Genomic DNA, 18,022 nt, shown 5'->3' on the forward strand with positions numbered 1-18,022 from the left:
AGGACTGCGCTAACTTGCGTTTAAATGATCTCGTCATTTTAAAAGATAGTTCCCTTCCGCCATCTAAATGGCAACTCGCGCGTATCACTCGATTACACCCTGGTTCGGACCAAAGGGTTCGTGTCGTCACCGTACGCACGGTAGACGGCGAATTGAAGCGACCTGTAACGCAGATCTGCCCGCTACCTATTCCAGTTTTGAATGAGAGTGATCTAAACGCTGCGAAATAATTAGATTATACATATTCTAACTTCCCTGTGTGTGATTGTCTATAAGTTAATGCGTTGTTTCAAGCTCATTATGTATTACTTGCATATAAATTCCGTTAGCCATTAAGTCATAATATTAAGTTATTGTTAATTATTCTATTCTTGTTCCTTCGATGCGCCTATAAAATGTATGCCACATTTGATCGATCAGCGCTCCTAATGTTTGCGAATCAGTGAATGAAATTCTTTAGTTTTTTTTTCTGTTGCGAACTTATATATACCGTTTCGCTTCTTTCGAATGCGAGGCGGGCGGTATGTTCAATATCATATATTCAAAGCGCCTTGGCGTAACCGCTGGCAGCTCGTCAACAAGGCTTGATGTTATTGCCGATACGCGAACACGCCCGAGTCTTGCCGGACAGTTTTTCATACCCGGCCGGCGAATACAAAATTTAACCGCTCGCTTCGAACAGTTAGTCTGTAACTGATAATCGATTCATACAGAAGTAACCCTGTTAACAGTGAGCTCGTCAGGCTTTATAAGAATAAGACGCGAAGGGAGAATAAAGTTCATTAGCCGGAATATCCACAGTTCCGTGGGCCAATCTATCCTATCCACACTGCGAATTGGTTTATTCAATATAGACCGAGCCGAAACACAAGCAGTAAGCAAATAAGCTAGCAGTAAGCTTGGATCCCAGCTGTAATCTAGAAAGCAAGGAGAAGGCTAGTAAGAAAGCAGTTTGATAGTTAGCAAGCCTTGAGCTAGTAAGCGAGCAGGAAGCTAGTAAGAATGCAGCCTGCTATTAATCAAGGCGTAAGCTCGTTTGCAACAGATAAGCTAGTAAGCAAGCATCTGGCTAGTAAGAAAGCCATTAGCTAGTAAGGAAGCAGCATGCTAGTAAGTAGGCAGTAAGCTAGTAAGCAAGCAGTAAACTAGTAAGTAACCGGCAAGCAAGTAAGCAAGCAGCAGGCTATTAAGAAAGCAGTTAGCCAGTAAGCAAGCAGTAACCTAGTAAGCAACAAGATAGTAAGCAAGCAGGAAGCCAGTAAGAAAGCAGTTAGCTAGTTAAAAAGCAGTATGCTAGTAAGCAAGCAGTAAGCTAGAAAGCAAGCAGCAAGCTAGTTTGGCCCTGCCAACTGCGGGGCACCGGACAGTCGGGGCTGTTCGGCCACTCCTGTGTGAGTGGCTGGACAGAGGCCATGGAAGCCTTACTTACCGGATGCCACAGGTATTTTCCGGGCATGGTAGCTTCGGAAGATACCTGTGTCGGATAGGGAAGGAGCCGACGGCGCGTTGCTGCCATTGTGACGCCGAGCAGGACACAGCTGATCATACCCTCCAGGTATGCCCAGCGTGGGAGCGGGAGCGACGTGTCCTGGTCGGCGTCATAGGGCGGGATGTCTCGCTGCCGGGTGTGGTGCGCGCCATGCTCGGCAGCGAGAGGATGTGTAGGGCCGTGGCCTCCTTCTGCGAGACCGTAATGCTGCAAAAGGAGGCGGCGGGAAGGGAGCGCGAGCTTCAGCGGCGCGCTGAGGCTCGCGCTCGTATGGTGGCGCGAGGGCGTCGCCCGGGCGCCAGGCGTCGCGGGCGGCGGCCTTTGCGCGGCGGATGACCCTGGCTGGGAGGGGGGCCCTGAGGGGAGCCTCCTCCAGCCAGGCGGCGATGGGTCGGACCGGGTGGGTCTGGCCCACGGGGAGGCACCCTCGGTGGCCTGGAGCGGCCATCAGCTTCCGGCCGCCGAGGGGTAGAAACGGGGTCGCAGGCGGTTGCGAGTTGGGGCTCGCAGCCCGCCACTAAATGCGGCCCCAGAACGGATGGCGGCGGGATGGAGTGGCCCCGTCCTGCCGCTATGAGACAGTGTGTCTACCGGGGGGACCGTTTGTCCCCCCCCCCCCCGGGGATGGGCGCAAAGCGCGGGCACAGGGAGGATACCGGAAGAATGCTTCGAGCGATTCCCGGTGTCCTCCCAAATCGTGCGGAAGGGTCACCGTGGGGTTTTTAGTGAGTAGATCCTGCGTCCGTCATTCCACGGGCACGGGGAATCCCACACAACCCTCCCGCCTCTCCCCAAATAGGTGGGAGGGAGCCTTTCGAAGATTTTCCCCACGACAAAAAAAAAAAAAAAAAAAAAAAAAAAACAGTAAGCGTGTAAGCTAGGTGTAAGCTAGTGAGCTAGCAGTATGATAGTAGGGCAGGAGTGAGCTAGTAAGAAGGCAGTAAGATAGTGGGCAAGCAGTGAGGTAGAACGCAAGCAGGAGGCTAGTATGAAAGCAGCTAATGAGTAATCAAGCAGTTAGCTAGAAAGCAAGTAGTAATCGAGTAAGTTTGCAGTTAGCTAGTAAGCAAGCAGCGAGCTAGTAAGAGAGCAGAATGCCAGTAAGCAAGCAGTAAGCTGGTAAGCAACCAGTAGGCTCGTAAGCAACCAGGCTAGTAAGCAAGCAGGAAGCATGTAAGCAAGCAGTAAGCTGGTAGGCAAGCAGTGAGCTTGTAAGACAGCAGTAAGCTAGAAAGCAAGCAGGAGGCTAGTAAGAAAGCAGTTAGCTAGTGTTAATGCGCAGACGAAAAGAGGCGCGGACGAGGAACAGGGACGCGAAGAATGGCGGAGTAATTCACACAGTCGCAAATTTATTGTAAGATTGCACAACGTTCACACTGCGGCAAGCGTAACTGCGACGCGGTGGGCACGTGTCCGATAACAGTGTCAAGGGCAACTCCCTAGGAGAATGCGCCAGGGCGATGAAGGTCCGTTCTCGATATCATTTACAATCGGATCGACAGCTTGGATCGTTCTGCCGTTACAGGATCGCGCACGACAAACCGTTGATCTTTCAAATCTCGTCCATAGATCGGTGACGGTCGCGTCAACCGTCGGCACACATGACACGCTCTCACAACACTCATTCACTCTCTCTCACGCAATACACACCGCTCGCACCTTAATCTATACACGAAGACGGTACAATAAACGTATTTCTACATCTTATCCTAATTCTTATACCTTATTCTAAACATGCCGCCCGCCTCGGCCGCGTGAAGCGCGACCGATGCCCCTTCGGGATTTTCACCGCCCGCCGTCACGCCGTCGGTGTCCTCCGCGACCGGCAGGAGGACCAGGCGAGTGATAGGTCGCTCAAATTCACCGCGCGACGTGCGGATGGAGACCACGCGGACTCGCCCATCTCGACCGGGGTATGCTCGGACTATTCGTCCTAACCTCCACTGACCCGGGGGAAGATTATCGTCCCTGATGACCACGAGGTCGTTGGGTTGGAAGTCGCGCGCTGGCCGGGACCGCCGATATCGCTGCTGAAGGGACAGCACGTAGTCGCGCTGCCACCGCTTCCAAAAATGATCGCGTATTCGGGTGACGAGCTGCCAACGGGAGAGCAGCGACGTCGCCGCTGCTTCGGGAACGCGAAGCGGAAGCGCTAGCAGGGGGCCGCCGATTAGAAAATGTCCCGGAGTGAGTGCCGCACTATCGTCCACATCCGTCGACAGGGGTGTAAGCGGACGCGAATTGAGGCACGCCTCGACCATGGCTAACAGCGTCGCGAGTTCCTCGAAGGTGGGAGGGTGCTCGCGGGTGACCCTACGAAGACGATGCTTCACGCTTTTCACCCCGGCTTTCCACAAGCCTCCGAAGTGCGTGGCATTGGGGGGGGGGGGGGGATGAATCGCCACGATAACTCCTCGGCCTGAATGAACGCGGTGAACCCGGCAGACCGCGTTGCCGACCGGATGGAGGCCCGCAGCTCACGATCCGCGCCGCGGAAGTTGGTGCCGTTGTCACTCCAAACCTCGGTTGGCCTACCGCGTTGAGAAACGAAGCGCTGAAGCGCTGCAAGGAAGCCGGCGGACGAGCAATTGGACACCAGTTCTAAGTGAACTGCCCTTGTGGCAACGCATACGAATACGCAGATATAGGCCTTGCGGGTCCGAGATCCGCGACCTCGAGCGATCCTAGTGGACAAGGGCCTGGCGTAGTCGACTCCCACACGTGAGAATGGACGCGAGGGGGTAATCCGAGCGGGAGGTAGATCAGCCATCAACTGTACTCCAGTTTGAGCGCGATATCGGGTGCAGACCACGCAACGGTGTACCACGGAGCGAACCGCTGATCTGGCGCCCAACATCCAATAGGTGCTTCTTAACACCCCGAGAGTGAGTTGGGGGCCCCCGTGCATTGCTCGTAGATGCGCATGCTCAATGATGCGGGCCGTGAGTGGTGACCGCGGAAGGATTATCGCCTGCCGGGCGTCATATGGGCCTGGCGCGTGATGGATGCGTCGCCCCACCCGGATTACGCTGTCTTCGTCGACAAATGGGACGAGCGTGGTCAGCGGACTCGACGTGGAGACGGGCTTTCCCTCCCGAAGATTACGTAATTCCGCTCGAAACTCGTTAAACTGTATCCACCGAAACCAAAATACACGCGCCCGGCGGCTATCCGGTATGTCGCGAACATCGAGCGGCCCCGGGTCGCGTGTAGCAAGGGATGCTTGGCTCGCGTGGATGAAACGCAGAATATGAGCGGTGATGCGTAGAAGTCGCGGCCACGATGGGACGCCATTCGGAAGGGGTTCGAGGGGACTACTCGCGGGAGTAGCCGAGTAATGCGCGATTGTCGTACGCACTTCCGGTGCGACCGTTGGGGACGCGTCGTCCTGAGCGGGCCAGTCTGAGCGAGGGCTCCAGAGCCAGCCGGGGCCGTGCCACCACAGAGTATGGGCGAGAAAGGCTTCGGGTAACATTCCCCGGGATGCGCAGTCGGCGGGATTGTCGCGGGTCGGCACGTGTTGCCAGGACGCCGAGGGAAGTGCAGTCTGGATCTCGGAGTCGCGATTCGTCACAAAAACCTGCCATGTAGAAGGGTGTCGGCGGAGCCATTCTAGGACAACCCGGGAGTCCGTCCAAGCAAAAATGCTAGCCCGTACGAAGGATGTTTCGGCGTGAATGCGCGCGAGGAGGCGCGTGAGCAGCACCGCGGCGCACAACTCGAGGCGAGGAATGCTCAACGTTTTGACCGGGGCGACACGCGTCTTAGCTACGAGAAGCGTGACGAGGATCGCCGCTCCCCCTTCCGACGCGACTCGGGCGTAGACCACCGCCGCGTACGCACGAGAGGACGCGTCGGCAAACCCGTGCAGCTCCAACGCCATGTTGCCCGGCGACAGCCCGCACCATCGTGGTACGCGTACGTGACGCAGTAAATGCAGTTCCGCTGCATAGCGTCACCACTCCTGCAGCAATTCCGGCGGAAGAGGTGACTCCCAGTCGACCCCGCGAATCCATAGGCTTTGTAAGATAATTTTCGCGACAATGATGACCGGTGACACACAACCAAGAGGGTCGAATAGCCGCGCCGTCATGGATAATACGGATCGCTTCGTGGGAGTCGCTGCGCTGGGCTTGTCCACGCGAAACGCGAACACGTCGTTCTCGGGGTTCCACTGAAGCCCTAAAACGGAATGGAATGGCTCATCCTCCCATCCTAAGGGAAGGGAATTTTCCGGCAAGGCTCCTTCCGGGAGAGCGGCCGCCTCAATTGCTGCCCATTTCCCCAACGAGATCCCGCCATTCGCGAGCAACGAGGTTAGGTCGTGACGCGTCGCGATGGCTTCGGCCAGAGTGTCAGCCCCGAAGATGACGTCGTCGACGTAGAAGTTGTGGGTGAGAACGAGGCGATCGCGTGGGAAAGAGCTTCCGTCGTCATCCGTCAGCTGCCGTAGAACCCGCTGCGCTAAAAATGGTGCGGAGGCAGTGCCATACGCAACGGTACGTAATGCGAAGGTGCCCGGTTCTTGTGTTCATTCGCGAGGCCACAAGATGCATTGGTACGCGTGATCTTCCGGATCAACTAAAATTTGACGATACATTTTTTATATGTCGGCCTTTAGAGCGACGCGCTTGATTCGCCACTGGAGCAGAATTGAAATCAAATCGGCCTGTAATTTCGGTCCCACCAGGAGGTGGTCGTTGAGCGACGTGCCGTTCGAGGTCACAGCGGACGCATTAAAAACTATGCGGAGCTTGGAGGTCTGCTCGTGCACCACTGCATGGTGTGGTAAATAGACCGGCTCCGTCGCGAACGGAGTGCTGACGGGAGCCATATGGCCAAGAGCATCATATTCGCGCAAAAACTCGACATATTGCGCTCCTAGTGTCGTGGTCTGCGATCGAGGGATCGCAGGAGTGCGACCGCGCGGGAACAGGCTCGCCGATGTTAACAGGCGGCTCGGTGCGAAAGGGCAGTCGTACAACCCCTCAGGGGCTGCCAGCCTTTCAGCTGCAGTACGGGCTTAACGAACCCGGGGTACCCGAGTCATACACACACCGTAAGCCTCCTGTTGGTCGTCACAACGACCCATTCACAATTCCCTATTGGTTTTGTGAATGGTACGTGACGGCAGGAGGAACGGGGGTCTTGGCTTAACCGCCTGGGCCACGAGTATGGCGACTCTATAAAATCGCCCTCCAATCCTAAGCTATGGTGCGCGGCGATGGGATGCATGGTTGGGGGAGAAGGCCCAATCCCAAGCGACCACCTCCGGGGAACCTGCCGAACCCCCGGAGTATTAGGCTTACCCGGGTAAGGCGGCTCTGCCCGGGTGGACCTTTATTTCCGACCATCTCGTGGGATTATTATGGACACAGAAAATAAAATGGGGATGGGGCGGGTTTTGTCGGTTGGGGAGGACGGAGACGGGGTTGGGGCTAGGGTGGCGGCGCTCGCGCCCCACTCAGCGTCAGGTCCGGCTTCGTGGAGGGTGGAGGAGGACGACGAGACGGCGTCGGTCTCGTCCTTCTCCTCCAGCACGAGCCACATAGGCTCTAAGAGGAAGAGGACGGGGCAGGCCGTCGTCGAGGTGGGCGGGGCGATGAGCCCGTCGGTGAGGCTGAGTTGCCTCAGGGACGAGGTGACCGAGGAGATATCGGAGAGGATCTCCTCGTCCCTGAGGCGGGTGGAGAAAGTCGCCGCTGCCTGCGCCTTTAAGGGGCAGACAAGCGGTGGCGCGGAGGCCCTGAAGGCCGCGGCGGAGGAGATGAGGGAGGCCGCGCGGGAGCTCAGAGGGCGGAACGCCCGTCTGCAGCTCCTGTTGGAGGAGGAGCGACAGGGGAGGAGGAGGGCAGAGGCGCTGTGGAACAGCGCGGCCCTCCCTCCCATCCTCCCTCCTCCTCCACCGCCGCGTCCCTCGGCGGAGGTAAATAAGCGGAGTGCGGCGGCAGTGGTGCGGGGCACCGCGGGCCCCTCCACCCGCACTCCGCCCGTGAAGAAGTCCCCGTCCTCCTCAGAAGACGATCTTCTGAGGAGGATTGGGGACATGATTGATGGCAAGCTGGCCGCCTTCCGGGAGGAGCTCCTCGCCGGAAGAGCGGTCAGCAGGAAGGCGGTGCCTCCCCGACCTGTTCCGGTACAGTCGGGGAAGGCAAAGAAGGGCGGAGTGAAGGCTCCGCCCAGCGTTGCGGCACCAGGGCCCCGGGTCGCGACCCCCAAGGGGGGTGGTGTACCCGTGGTCGCGGTGGTCGCGTCCTCCACAGCACCCTCCCAAGGGGGGGTGGCGTGGAGTGAGGTGGTGGGGCGGAAGGCGAAGCGAGCGGCGAGGAAGGCCTCGCAACCGCAGCCTCCGCCTCCGCCGGCGGCGGCCAAGGTAAAGGCCGCGAAGGTCGGGAAGGCACGACCAGGTCGTCCCCCAAAAACGGCAGCGGTGACGCTGACCGTTGCGCAGGGGGGCGACCTGACCCTCGCGGAGGCGATGCGGCTCGCCAGGGAGAATATCTCCCTGGAAGAGCTGGGCATCGCCTCCGTGAGGGCGAAGAGGGCCGTGACCGGGGGTCTCTTGCTGGAGATCGGTCAGCGCACAGGATGTGTCCCGTGCCCTTGCGAGGGCGGGGGACTGTCCTGTGGAGGACCTGCGGATCGGAGAGATCCGCAGGTCGCCCTCCGGCCTCGGGTCGGTGTGGGCCCGGTGCCCCCTCTCCGCCGCCCGTAAGGTGGCGGAATCCGGGAGGGTATTGGTGGGGTGGGTTTCGGTGCGTGTGGAAATCCTCGCGCCGCGCCCGCTCCAGTGTCACCGCTGCCTCGAATTGGGGCACGTGAGGCAGTGGTGCACCTCGCCGGTGGACCGCAGCGGTCAGTGTTACCGCTGCGGTGCCAAAGAGCACCGTGCGAGCCAGTGCTCGGCGGCCCCCCACTGCCCGCTGTGTGCGGACATGGGGAGGCCAGCCGATCACACGGTGGGGAGCAAGAAGTGCTCCCCCCCCTCCCGGAAGGAGAGGAAGAGGCGGGCTGCACCGGCTCCGGTGCCGAGGGCGGTGGCATCGTCCTCCATGGAGGTGGACGGTGCTACGGGGAAGGACGGCCGGGAGGAGGCTGGCGCGGCCATTAATTAATGCCGCCCCGCCTCCTCCTCCAGGCCAACCTCAACCACTGCCGCGCGGCACAGGACTTGATGTCCCAAGTCCTCGCGGAGTGGGGGGTTGGCCTGGCGGTCGCCGCCGAGCCGTACCGCGTCCCTGATCACCCTCATTGGGTGGGCGACGCGGACGGCTTGGTGGCGACGGTATGGGGAGGGGGCGACGGGTCCCCACCGTTCTCCTTGTTGGAGCGCGGTCGGGGATTCGTCGCCGTGGACTGGGGGGGAGTCGCTGTGGTGGGGTGCTACATTTCGCCCCGTAGCGGTCACGCTGCGTCCGAGCTGTACTTGGCCGAGGTCGCGGCATGCGTGCAGCGCTACGCGGCCCGGCCGGTACTGGTCCTGGGGGATTTTAATGCCAAGTCGGTGGCTTGGGGATCCCCCAGGACCTCCGTTCGCGGCGGGATCCTGGGCGATTGGGCGGCGGGGCTCGACCTCCGGGTGTTGAACCGGGGGTCGGAGCACACATGCGTGCGGCGATATGGGGGGTCCATCGTGGATGTTGGATTCGCGACCCCCAACGCCGTGCGCATGGTGTCGGGTTGGCACGTGGTCGCGGGGGCAGAGACACTCTCCGATCACCGGTACATCCGGATGGAGGTCTCTGCCGCCGCGAGTGCATCCCGACACGGCCGCCTGCGTGGCACCCCACCACGCCGCTGGGCGCTTCGGCGCCTGGACAAGGACGCCCTGATGGCAGCTGCCCTCGCTGCAACTTGGCCGCAGGGAGCGGCCGAGTTGCCGAGCATAGAGGAGGAGGTCGCCCGGCTCGGAGCATTGGTCGCGGGTATTTGCGACGCGGCGATGCCTCGGGTCGGGCGGGCTTCTCCTCGCAGGGCGGTGTACTGGTGGTCGGACGCGATCGCGGAGTTGCGAGTCGCGACTGTCCGCGCCCGACGCCAGTACACCCGCGCGCGCCGTCGTCAACGTACAGGCGACGGCGTGGCGCGAGCGAGGGCAGCTGATGACCTGTATGGAGCATACCGCGTGGCGCGGGTTGCTCTGCAGGTCGCCATCAAACGGGCCAAGACCCGGGCATGGAAGGAGCTCCTCCAGACCCTTGATGACGATCCATGGGGGCGCCCATATAAGGTGGTGCTGAATAAGCTCCGCCCGTGGGCGCCCCCCGTCACCGAGGGTCTTGACCCCCGGCTGCTGGAGGACGTGGTCAATACACTCTTCCCAATTGGGGAGAGGGGACCGCGTCCTCCGGCAGCGGCGGCTGTCCCAGTGGAGTGGACGGCCGAGCTGGGGGTCACGCAGGAGGAGCTGGCAGCGGCCATCAGACGGCTCGGGGTTCGTAACACGGCCCCGGGTCCGGATGGTGTGCCCGGCCGGGTTTGGGTCTTGACCCAGGGCGTCCTTGGGGCCGACCTCAGGCGGTTGTTCGACCGCTGCCTGAGGGACGGGCGATTCCCCCCAGTTGGAAGGTGGCGAGGATGGTCCTCCTCCGGAAGGAGGGTCGGCCCGCGGAGTCTCCCTCCGCATACCGGCCCATTTGTCTCCTCGACGAGGTGGGCAAGCTCTTCGAGCGTGTGATTGCTGCCCGCCTCGTCGAGCACCTGTCGCGGGGTGATCCCGGTCTGGCCGACTGCCAGTTCGGTTTCCGGGGGGGCCGATCGACTATCGACGCGATAGGTCGTGTGAGGGCCCTCTCGGGGGCGGCCGTCTCCCGGGGAGGGGTGGCATTGGGAATCTCCTTGGATATTGCCAATGCCTTTAACACCCTCCCCTGGGAAGAGATAAGGAGGGGACTCGAATATCATCGAGTCCCCCCTTGTCTCAGGGCGGTCGTCGGGGATTATCTCCGCGGCAGGTGGATCGAGTATCCGGGCCGGGATGGTGATATGCGGAGGGAGGTGTACTGCGGTGTTCCGCAGGGGTCGGTCCTCGGGCCACTCCTGTGGAACATTGCGTACGACTCGGTGTTGCGGGCCGGCCTCCCCGACGGCGTCAGCACGGTGTGTTATGCGGATGACACACTGGTGCTGGCCGTCGGGGCGCACTGGGGGAGGGCCATGCGTCGCGCGGAGGAGGGGTCGCAACGCGTCGTCGACCGGATCAGGGGGATGGGGATGACGGTGGCGGTCCATAAGACCGAGGTGATTGCGTTTCATTCACCTCGGCAGGATCCGCCACCCCCTCTGATTCGGGTGGGTGGGGCTGACATCGAGGTGAAGCCCCAGATCAGGTATCTGGGGCTGATCCTCGATAGCCACTGGCGTTTCGAGAAGCATTTCCGCTGCCTGGTCCCCCGGTTGGAAAGGATGGTTGCGGCTCTGGGCCGGATCCTGCCTAACCTGGGGGGCCCGGCGGGCCGAGTTCGTCGCCTCTATGTGGCAATGGTCCAGTCGGTGGCCCTATACGGGGCCCCCGTCTGGGCGGACGACCTGGCTGCCTCCCGGCGCAGCATGACTATGCTGCGTCGGGTGCAGAGGCGCATGGCGCTCAGGGTCGTCCGCGGGTATCGGACCATGTCACATGAGGCGGCGACGGTTCTAGCGGGGATGCCGCCCATGGACCTGCTCGCGCGGTCGCACGCGGTGATGTACCGGCACCGCGTCGACCGTCGCGCGGAGGTGGGGGCGGTCCCGGGCGGGCAGGAACCTGCTTGGGGCGATTTGAAGCGCCAGGCCCGGCAGTCCGTGTTGCTCGCGTGGCAGGAGCGGCTGGCTCTGCCAACCGCGGGGCACCGGACTGTCGGGGCTGTTCGGCCACTCCTGAAGGAGTGGCTGGACAGAGACCATGGCAGCCTCACCTACCGGCTGGCACAGGTATTTTCCGGGCATGGCAGCTTCGGAAGATACCTGTGCCGGATAGGGAAGGAGCCGACGGCGCGTTGCTGCCACTGCGACGCTGAGCAGGACACGGCGGATCATACCCTGGAGGTATGCCCCGCGTGGGAGGGGGAGCGCCGTGTCCTGGTCGGCGTCGTCGGGCGGGATGTCTCGCTGCCGGGCGTGGTGCGCGCCATGCTCGGCAGCGAGGAGAAGTGGAGGGCCGTGGCCTCCTTCTGCGAGAACGTAATGTTGCAGAAGGAGGCCGCGGGGAGGGAGCGCGAGCTTACGCGGCGCGCTGAAGCTCGCGCTCGTGCGGTGGCCCGAGGTCGTCGCCCGGTCGCGAGGCGTCGCGGGCGGCCGCCTCGGCGTGGCGGATGACCTAGGCTGGGAGGGGGGTCCTGAGGGGACCCTCCTCCCGCCAGGCGGCGCCGGGTCGGACCGGTTGGGGGTAGGAGTGCCTCCCCCTACCGGTCCGACGCAAGGGGAGGCACCCTCGGCGGTCTGGTGCGGCCATGAACGCCCGGCCGCCGAGGGGTGGAAACGGGGTCGCGGGCGGTTGCGAGTTGGGGCTCGCAGCCGCCACTAAACGCGGCCCCGGGACGGATAGCGGCGGGATGGAGTGGCCCCGTCCCGCCGCTATGAGGCAGTGTGTCTACTGGGGGGACCGATTGTCCCCCCGGGGGATGGGCGCGAAAGCGCGGGCACGGGGAGGATACCGGAAGAATGCTTCGAGCGATTCCCGGTATCCTCCCAAAGCGTGCCCAAGGGTCACCGTGGGGTTTTTAGTGGGTAGGTCCCGCGCCTGTCGTTGTACGGGCGCGGGGAATCCCACACACCCCTCCCACCTCTCCCCAAGGAGGTGGGAGGGACTCTTTCGAAGATTTTCCCCACGACAAAAAAAAAAAAAAAAAAAAAAAAAAAAGTAGTAAGCTAGTTGGCTTCCTTCTGCGAGACCTTAATGCTGCAGGAGGAGGTCGCGGGAAGGGAGCCTGAGATTCAGCGGCGTGCTGAGGCTCGCGCTCGTATGGTGTCGCGAGGGCGTCGCCCAGGCGCCAGGCGTCGCGGGCGGCCGCCTTTGCGCGGCGGATGACCCTGGCTGGGAGGGGGGCCCTGAGGGGAGCCTCCTCCCGCCAGGCAGCGAAGGTTCGGACCGCGTGGGTCCGGCCCACGGGGAGGCACCCTCGGTGGCCTTGAGCGGCCATGAGCTCCCGGCCGCCGAGAGGTAGAAACGGGGCCGCAGGTGGTTGCGAGTTGGGGCTTGCAGCCGCCACTGAGCGCGGCCCCGAGACGGATGGCGGCGGGATGGAGTGGCCCCGTCCTGCCGCTATGAGACAGTGTTTACCGGGGGGACCGTTTGTCCCCCCCTGGGATGGGCGCAAAGCGGGGGCACGGGTAGGATACCGGAAGAATGCTTCGAGCGATTCCCGGTATCCTCCCAAATCGTGCGGCAGGGTCACCGTGGGGTTTTTAGTGGGTAGGTCCCGCGCCTGTCGTGGTACGGGCGCGGGGAATCCCACACACCCCTCCCATCTCTCCCCAAAGAGGTGGGAGGGAGTCTTTCCAAGATTTTCCCCACGACAAAAAAAAAAAAAGCAGTGACCTAGTAAGCGAGCAGTAAGCTAGTAAGCAAGCAGTAATCTAGTAAGCAAGCAGTAATCTAGTAAGCAAGCAGGGAGCTAGTTAGCAACCAGGAAGCTAGTTAGGAGGCATTACGCCAGTAAGCAAGCAGCGAGACAGTAAGTGAGGAAGAAGCTAGTAGGCAAGCAGCGGGCTAGTAAACAAGCAGTAAGCGAATAAGGGAGCTGCAAGCTAGTAAGCAAGAAGTAAGCTAGATAGCAAGTAGCAGGCTAGTAAGGTAGCATTTATCTATTAATTAAGCAGTAAGCTAGTAACAAAGCAGTAAGTTACCAAGAAAGCAGTAAGCCAGTGAGCAAGCAGGAAGCTAGTAAGGTAGCAGTGAGCTAGTAAGCAAGCAGGGAGGTAGTAAGCAAGCAGTAACCTGGCAAGCAAGCAGAATACTAGTATGCGTGAAGGAAGCTAGTAACGAAGCAGCATGCTAGTATGCGAGTAGGTAGCTAGAGAGCAAGCAGCAAGCTAGTATGGAAGCAGTGTGCTAGTAAGCTAGCAGTATGGTCGAAAGCAAGCAGCGGGCTAGTAAGCAAGCTGTAAGCGAGTATGTTGGCAGTTAGCTACTAAGCAAGCAGTATGCTAGTAAGCAAGCAGCAGGCTAGTAACAAACCAGTAAGCTAATCAGCATGCACTAATCTAGTAAGTAAGCAGAGTGCTAGTAAGCTAGCAGTAAGCTACTAAGGAACCAGCAAGCTAGTAAGCAAACAGGAAGCTAGTAAGGAAGCAGTATGCTCGAGAGCAAACAGCTGGCTAGTAAGCAAGCAGTATGCTAGCAAGCAAGCAGTAAGCATGTAAGCAAGCAGTAAGCTGGCAAGCGAGGAGGGTCCTTGTAATGGTGCAGAATGCTACTAAGCATCCAGTTAGCTAGTAAGCAACCAGTAAGGTACTAAGCGAGCAGTGTGCTAGTAAGGAAGAATTATGCTTGTAAGCAAACCGTAAGCTAGTAAGCGAACATGGGCCTAGTAAGGAAGCAGGATGCTAGTAAGCTAGCAGTAAGCTAGTAAGCAAGGAGTAAGCTAGTAAGCGAGCAGTAAGCTACGAAGCAAACAGTAAGTTAGAAAGCAAGCAGTAAGGGAGTAAGCTAGTAGTAGGATAGTTAGCAAGCGGTAAGTTTGTGGGCAAGGTGTAAGCTAGTAAGCAAGCAGTAAGCTAGTAAGCAAGCTGTAAGCTAGTAGGCAAGCTTTAAGCTAGTAAGCACGCAGTAAGCTAGTAACAAAGCCGTAAGTTAGTATCAAAGCAGTAAGTTAGTAACAAAGCAGTAAGTTAGTGACAAAGCAGTAAGTTAGTTACGATGCAGTAAGCTAGTAAGCAAGCAGCAGGCTAGTAAAAATGCTGTTCGATAGTAAGGAAGAAGTAAGCTTGTAGTAAGGCAGTATCCTGGTAAGCAAGCAAGAAGCTAGTATGGAAGCAGTAAGCTAGCAAGCAAGCAGTAAGTTAGTAAGCGAGCAGTAAGCTGGTAAGGAAGCAGTAAGCTATTAAGGAACCAGTGAGCTATTAAGCAAGCAGGAAGCTAGTAAGGAATCAGTGTGCTAAAAAGCAAGCATTTGGCTAGGAAGCAAGCAGTATGCTAGCAAGCAGGCAGTAAGCTGGTAAGCAACCAGTAAGCTTGTAGGGGAGCAGAATGCTACTAAGCATCCAGTTAGCTGGTAAGCAACCAGTAAGCTTGTATGCGAGCAGCAGGCTAGTAAGGAAGAAGAGGGCCGTGTCCGGGGGCCTCCTGCTGGAGATTCCCGGACCGTAGGGCTGGGAGAAGGCGGACCGACTCTCCCAGAGGCTCCGGGGACAGCTGGGCGGGCTGTCCGGGTTGCGAGGCCCGCGAAGCGCACGGAGATGCGCGTTTGTGGGCTGGACGATTCGGTCACAACGCAGGATGTATCTCGTGCCATAGCGACGACGGGGGACTGCCCCGATGGAGACGTGTGGATCGGGGAGATCCGCAGGTCTTCTTCCGGCCTGGGGTCGGTGTGGGCCCGGTGCCCTCTCTCCGGTGCCCGCAAGGTGGCGGAGTCCGGGTGGGTGTTGGTGGGGTTGGTTTTGGCGCGAGTGGAGATACTCGCGCCGCGCCCACACCAGTGTCACCGGTGCCTCGAGTTCGGGCACGTGAGGCAGTGGTGCACCTCGCCGGTGTACCGCAAGCGTCAATGTTACCGCTGCGGTGCGAAAGACCACCGGGCGAGCCAGTGCTCGGCGGCCCCCCACTGCCCGCTATGTGCGGAATTGGGGAGGCCGGCCGATCACAGGGTGGGGTGCAAAAAGTGCTCTCCCCCCTCCCGGAAGATGAGGGGGGGTCGGCCCTCTCCGGTTCAGGCACCGCGGTCGTTGGCATCGTACATAATGGAGGTAGACGGTGCCACGGGGACGGACAGCCAGGAGGAGGTTGGGGCGGCCGCTAAGTAGTGCCGCCCCGTCTCCTCCTCCAGGCCAAACTCAACCACTGCCGCGCGGCACAGGACAAGATGTCCCAAGTCGTCACGGAGTGGGGGGTTGGCCTGGCGGTCGCGCCGAGCCGTACCGCGTCCTTGATCATCCTCATTGGGTGCGGGACGCGGACGGCTAGGTGGCGGCGGTATTGGTAGGAGTTGACGGGACCGCGCCTTGCACCATCCTGGAGCGCGTTCGGAGATTCGTCGCCGTGGACTAAGGGGGAGTCGCCGTGGTGGGGTGCTACATCTCGCCCCGCAGCGGCCACGCCGCGTTCGAGCAGTACCTGGCCGAGGTCGCGGCATGCGTGCAGAACTGCACGGCCCGGCCGGTGATGGTCCTGGGGGTTTTAACGCCAAGTCGGTGGCGTGCGGATTCGCTAGGACCTCTGTTCGCGGCGAGACCCCGGGCGACTGGGCGGCCGGGCTCGACCTTCGGATACTGAACCGGGGCTCGGAGAACACGTGCGAGCGGCGATATGGGAGGTCCATCGTGGATGTTGGATTCGCGACCACCAACGCCGTGCGTATGGTGTCGGGATTGCAGGTGGTTGGGGGGGGGGGGCAGAGACACTCTCGGACCACCGGTATATTCGGATGCAGGTCTCTGCCCCCAGTTGTACATCCCGACACCACCGGCTGATTGTACCCCACCGCGCCGCTGGGCGCTTCAGCGCCTGGACAAGGACTCTATGATGGCAGCTGCCCTCGCTGCAACTTGGCCGCAGGGGGCGGCCGAGTTGCCAAGCATAGCCGAGGAGGTCGTTCGGCTCGGGGGGTTAGTCGCAAATATTTGCGACGCGACGATGCCTTGGCTCGGGCGGGCTTCTCCACGCCGGGAGGTGTACTGGTGGTCGGCCGCGATCGCAGAATTGCGCGTTGCGAGTGTGCGCCCGACGCCAGTACACCCGCTCGCGCCGTCGCCTACTAAGAGACGATGGCGTGGCGCGAGCGAGGTCAGATGACCTGTATGAGTCATACTCTACGGCTCGTGTTGCTCTGCAGATCGCCATCAAACGGACCAAAACCCGGGCATGGAAGGAGCTCCGCCAAACCCTCGATTACGATCCTTGGGGGCACCCGTATAAGGTGGTGCTAAATAAGCTCCGCCCGTGAGCGCCCGCTGTCACCGAGGATCTTGACCCCCGGCTGCTGGAGGACGTGGTCCATACTCTCTTTCCAATTGGGGAGGGAGGATCACGTCCTCCGGCGGCGCCGGCTGTCGCAATTGAGTGGGTGGCCGTGTTGGTGATCACGCAGGAGGAGCTGGCGACGGCGATCTAACGGCTCGGGGCGCGTAACACGGCCACGGGGCCGGATGGTGTGCCCGGCCTGGTTTGGGTTTTGACCCAGTGCGTCCTTGGGGCCAACCTCAGGCGGTTGTTTGACCGATGCCAGAGGGACGGGCGATTCCCCCCTAGGTGGAAAGTGGCGAGGATGGTCCTCCTCCGGAAGGCGGGTCGGCCCGCAGAATATCCCTCCGGCATACCGGCCCATCTGTCTCCTCCACGAGGTGGGCAAGCTCTTTGAGCGCGTGATTGGTGCCCTCCTCGTCGAGGACCTGTCGCGTGGTGCTCCCGGCCTGGCCGACTGCCATTACGGTTTCCGGGAAGGTCGATCGACAATCGACGCGATAGGTCGCGCCAGGGCCCTCTCGGAGTCAGCCGTTTCCCGGCGAGGGATGGCTTTGGCAGTATCGTTGGATAGTGCCAACGCCTTTAACACCCATCCCTGGGGAGAGATATGGAGTGGGCTCGAAGATCATCGGGTACCACCATATCTCAGGGCAGCCGTCGGGGATTATCTCCGTGGCAGGTGGATCGATAATCCGGGCCGGGATGGTGATATGCGGAGAGAGGTGTACTGCGGTGTTCCGCAGGGGTCGGTCCTCGGGCCACTCCTGTGGAACATCGCGTACGATAAGATGTTGCGGGCCGACCTCCCTGACGACGTCAGCGCCGGGTGTTATGCAGATGACACACTGGTGCTGGCCGTCAGGGCGCCCTGGGGAGGGCCACGTGCCGCGCGGAGGTGGGGGCGCAGCGCGTCGTCGGCCGGATCAGGGGGATGGGAATGAAGGTGGTGGTCCATAAGCCCGAGGTTATAGCGTTCCATTCACCTCGGCAGGATTCGCCCCCCCCCCCTGATGCAGGTGCGTGAGGCTGATATCGAGGTGAAGCCCCACATGAGGTATCTGGGGTTGATCCTCGATAGCCACTGGCGCTTCGAGGAGCATTTTCGCTGCCTGGTTCCACGCTTGGAGAGAATGGTCGCGGCTTTGGGCCGAATCCTACCCATTAGGGGGGGACCGGCGGGCCGAGTTCGCCGTCACTATGTGGCAATGGTGCAGTCGGTAGTCCTTTACGGGGCCCCCGTCTGGTCGGGCGACGGTTCTTGCGGGGATGCCGCCCATGGACCTCCTCGCGCGGACGCACGCGGTGCTGTATCGTCACCGCTACGACCGTCGCGCGGGGGTGGGGGCGGTCCCGGTAGTGCAGGAACCTGCTTGGAGCGATTTGAAGCGCCAGGCCCGGCAGTTCGTGATGCTCGCGTGGCAGGAGCGTTT

The 18,022-nt window shown here is 60.6% G+C and overlaps 1 protein-coding gene across 1 annotated transcript in view; it reads right to left on the bottom strand.

The window, feature by feature from the left end:
- Window positions 1–5,444: 5,444 nt before the first annotated feature.
- Window positions 5,445–18,022, bottom strand: part of LOC143350757 (uncharacterized) — a 139,043-nt gene continuing 126,465 nt past the window's right edge. Inside the window, exon 3 of the mRNA XM_076782761.1 lies at window positions 5,445–5,953. Within this exon, the coding sequence (XP_076638876.1) occupies window positions 5,445–5,953 (509 nt within the window). The remainder of the gene's footprint in view (window positions 5,954–18,022) is intronic.

Source organism: Colletes latitarsis, unplaced genomic scaffold (assembly GCF_051014445.1).
Source record: "Colletes latitarsis isolate SP2378_abdomen unplaced genomic scaffold, iyColLati1 scaffold0030, whole genome shotgun sequence".
NCBI lineage: Eukaryota > Metazoa > Arthropoda > Insecta > Hymenoptera > Colletidae > Colletes > Colletes latitarsis.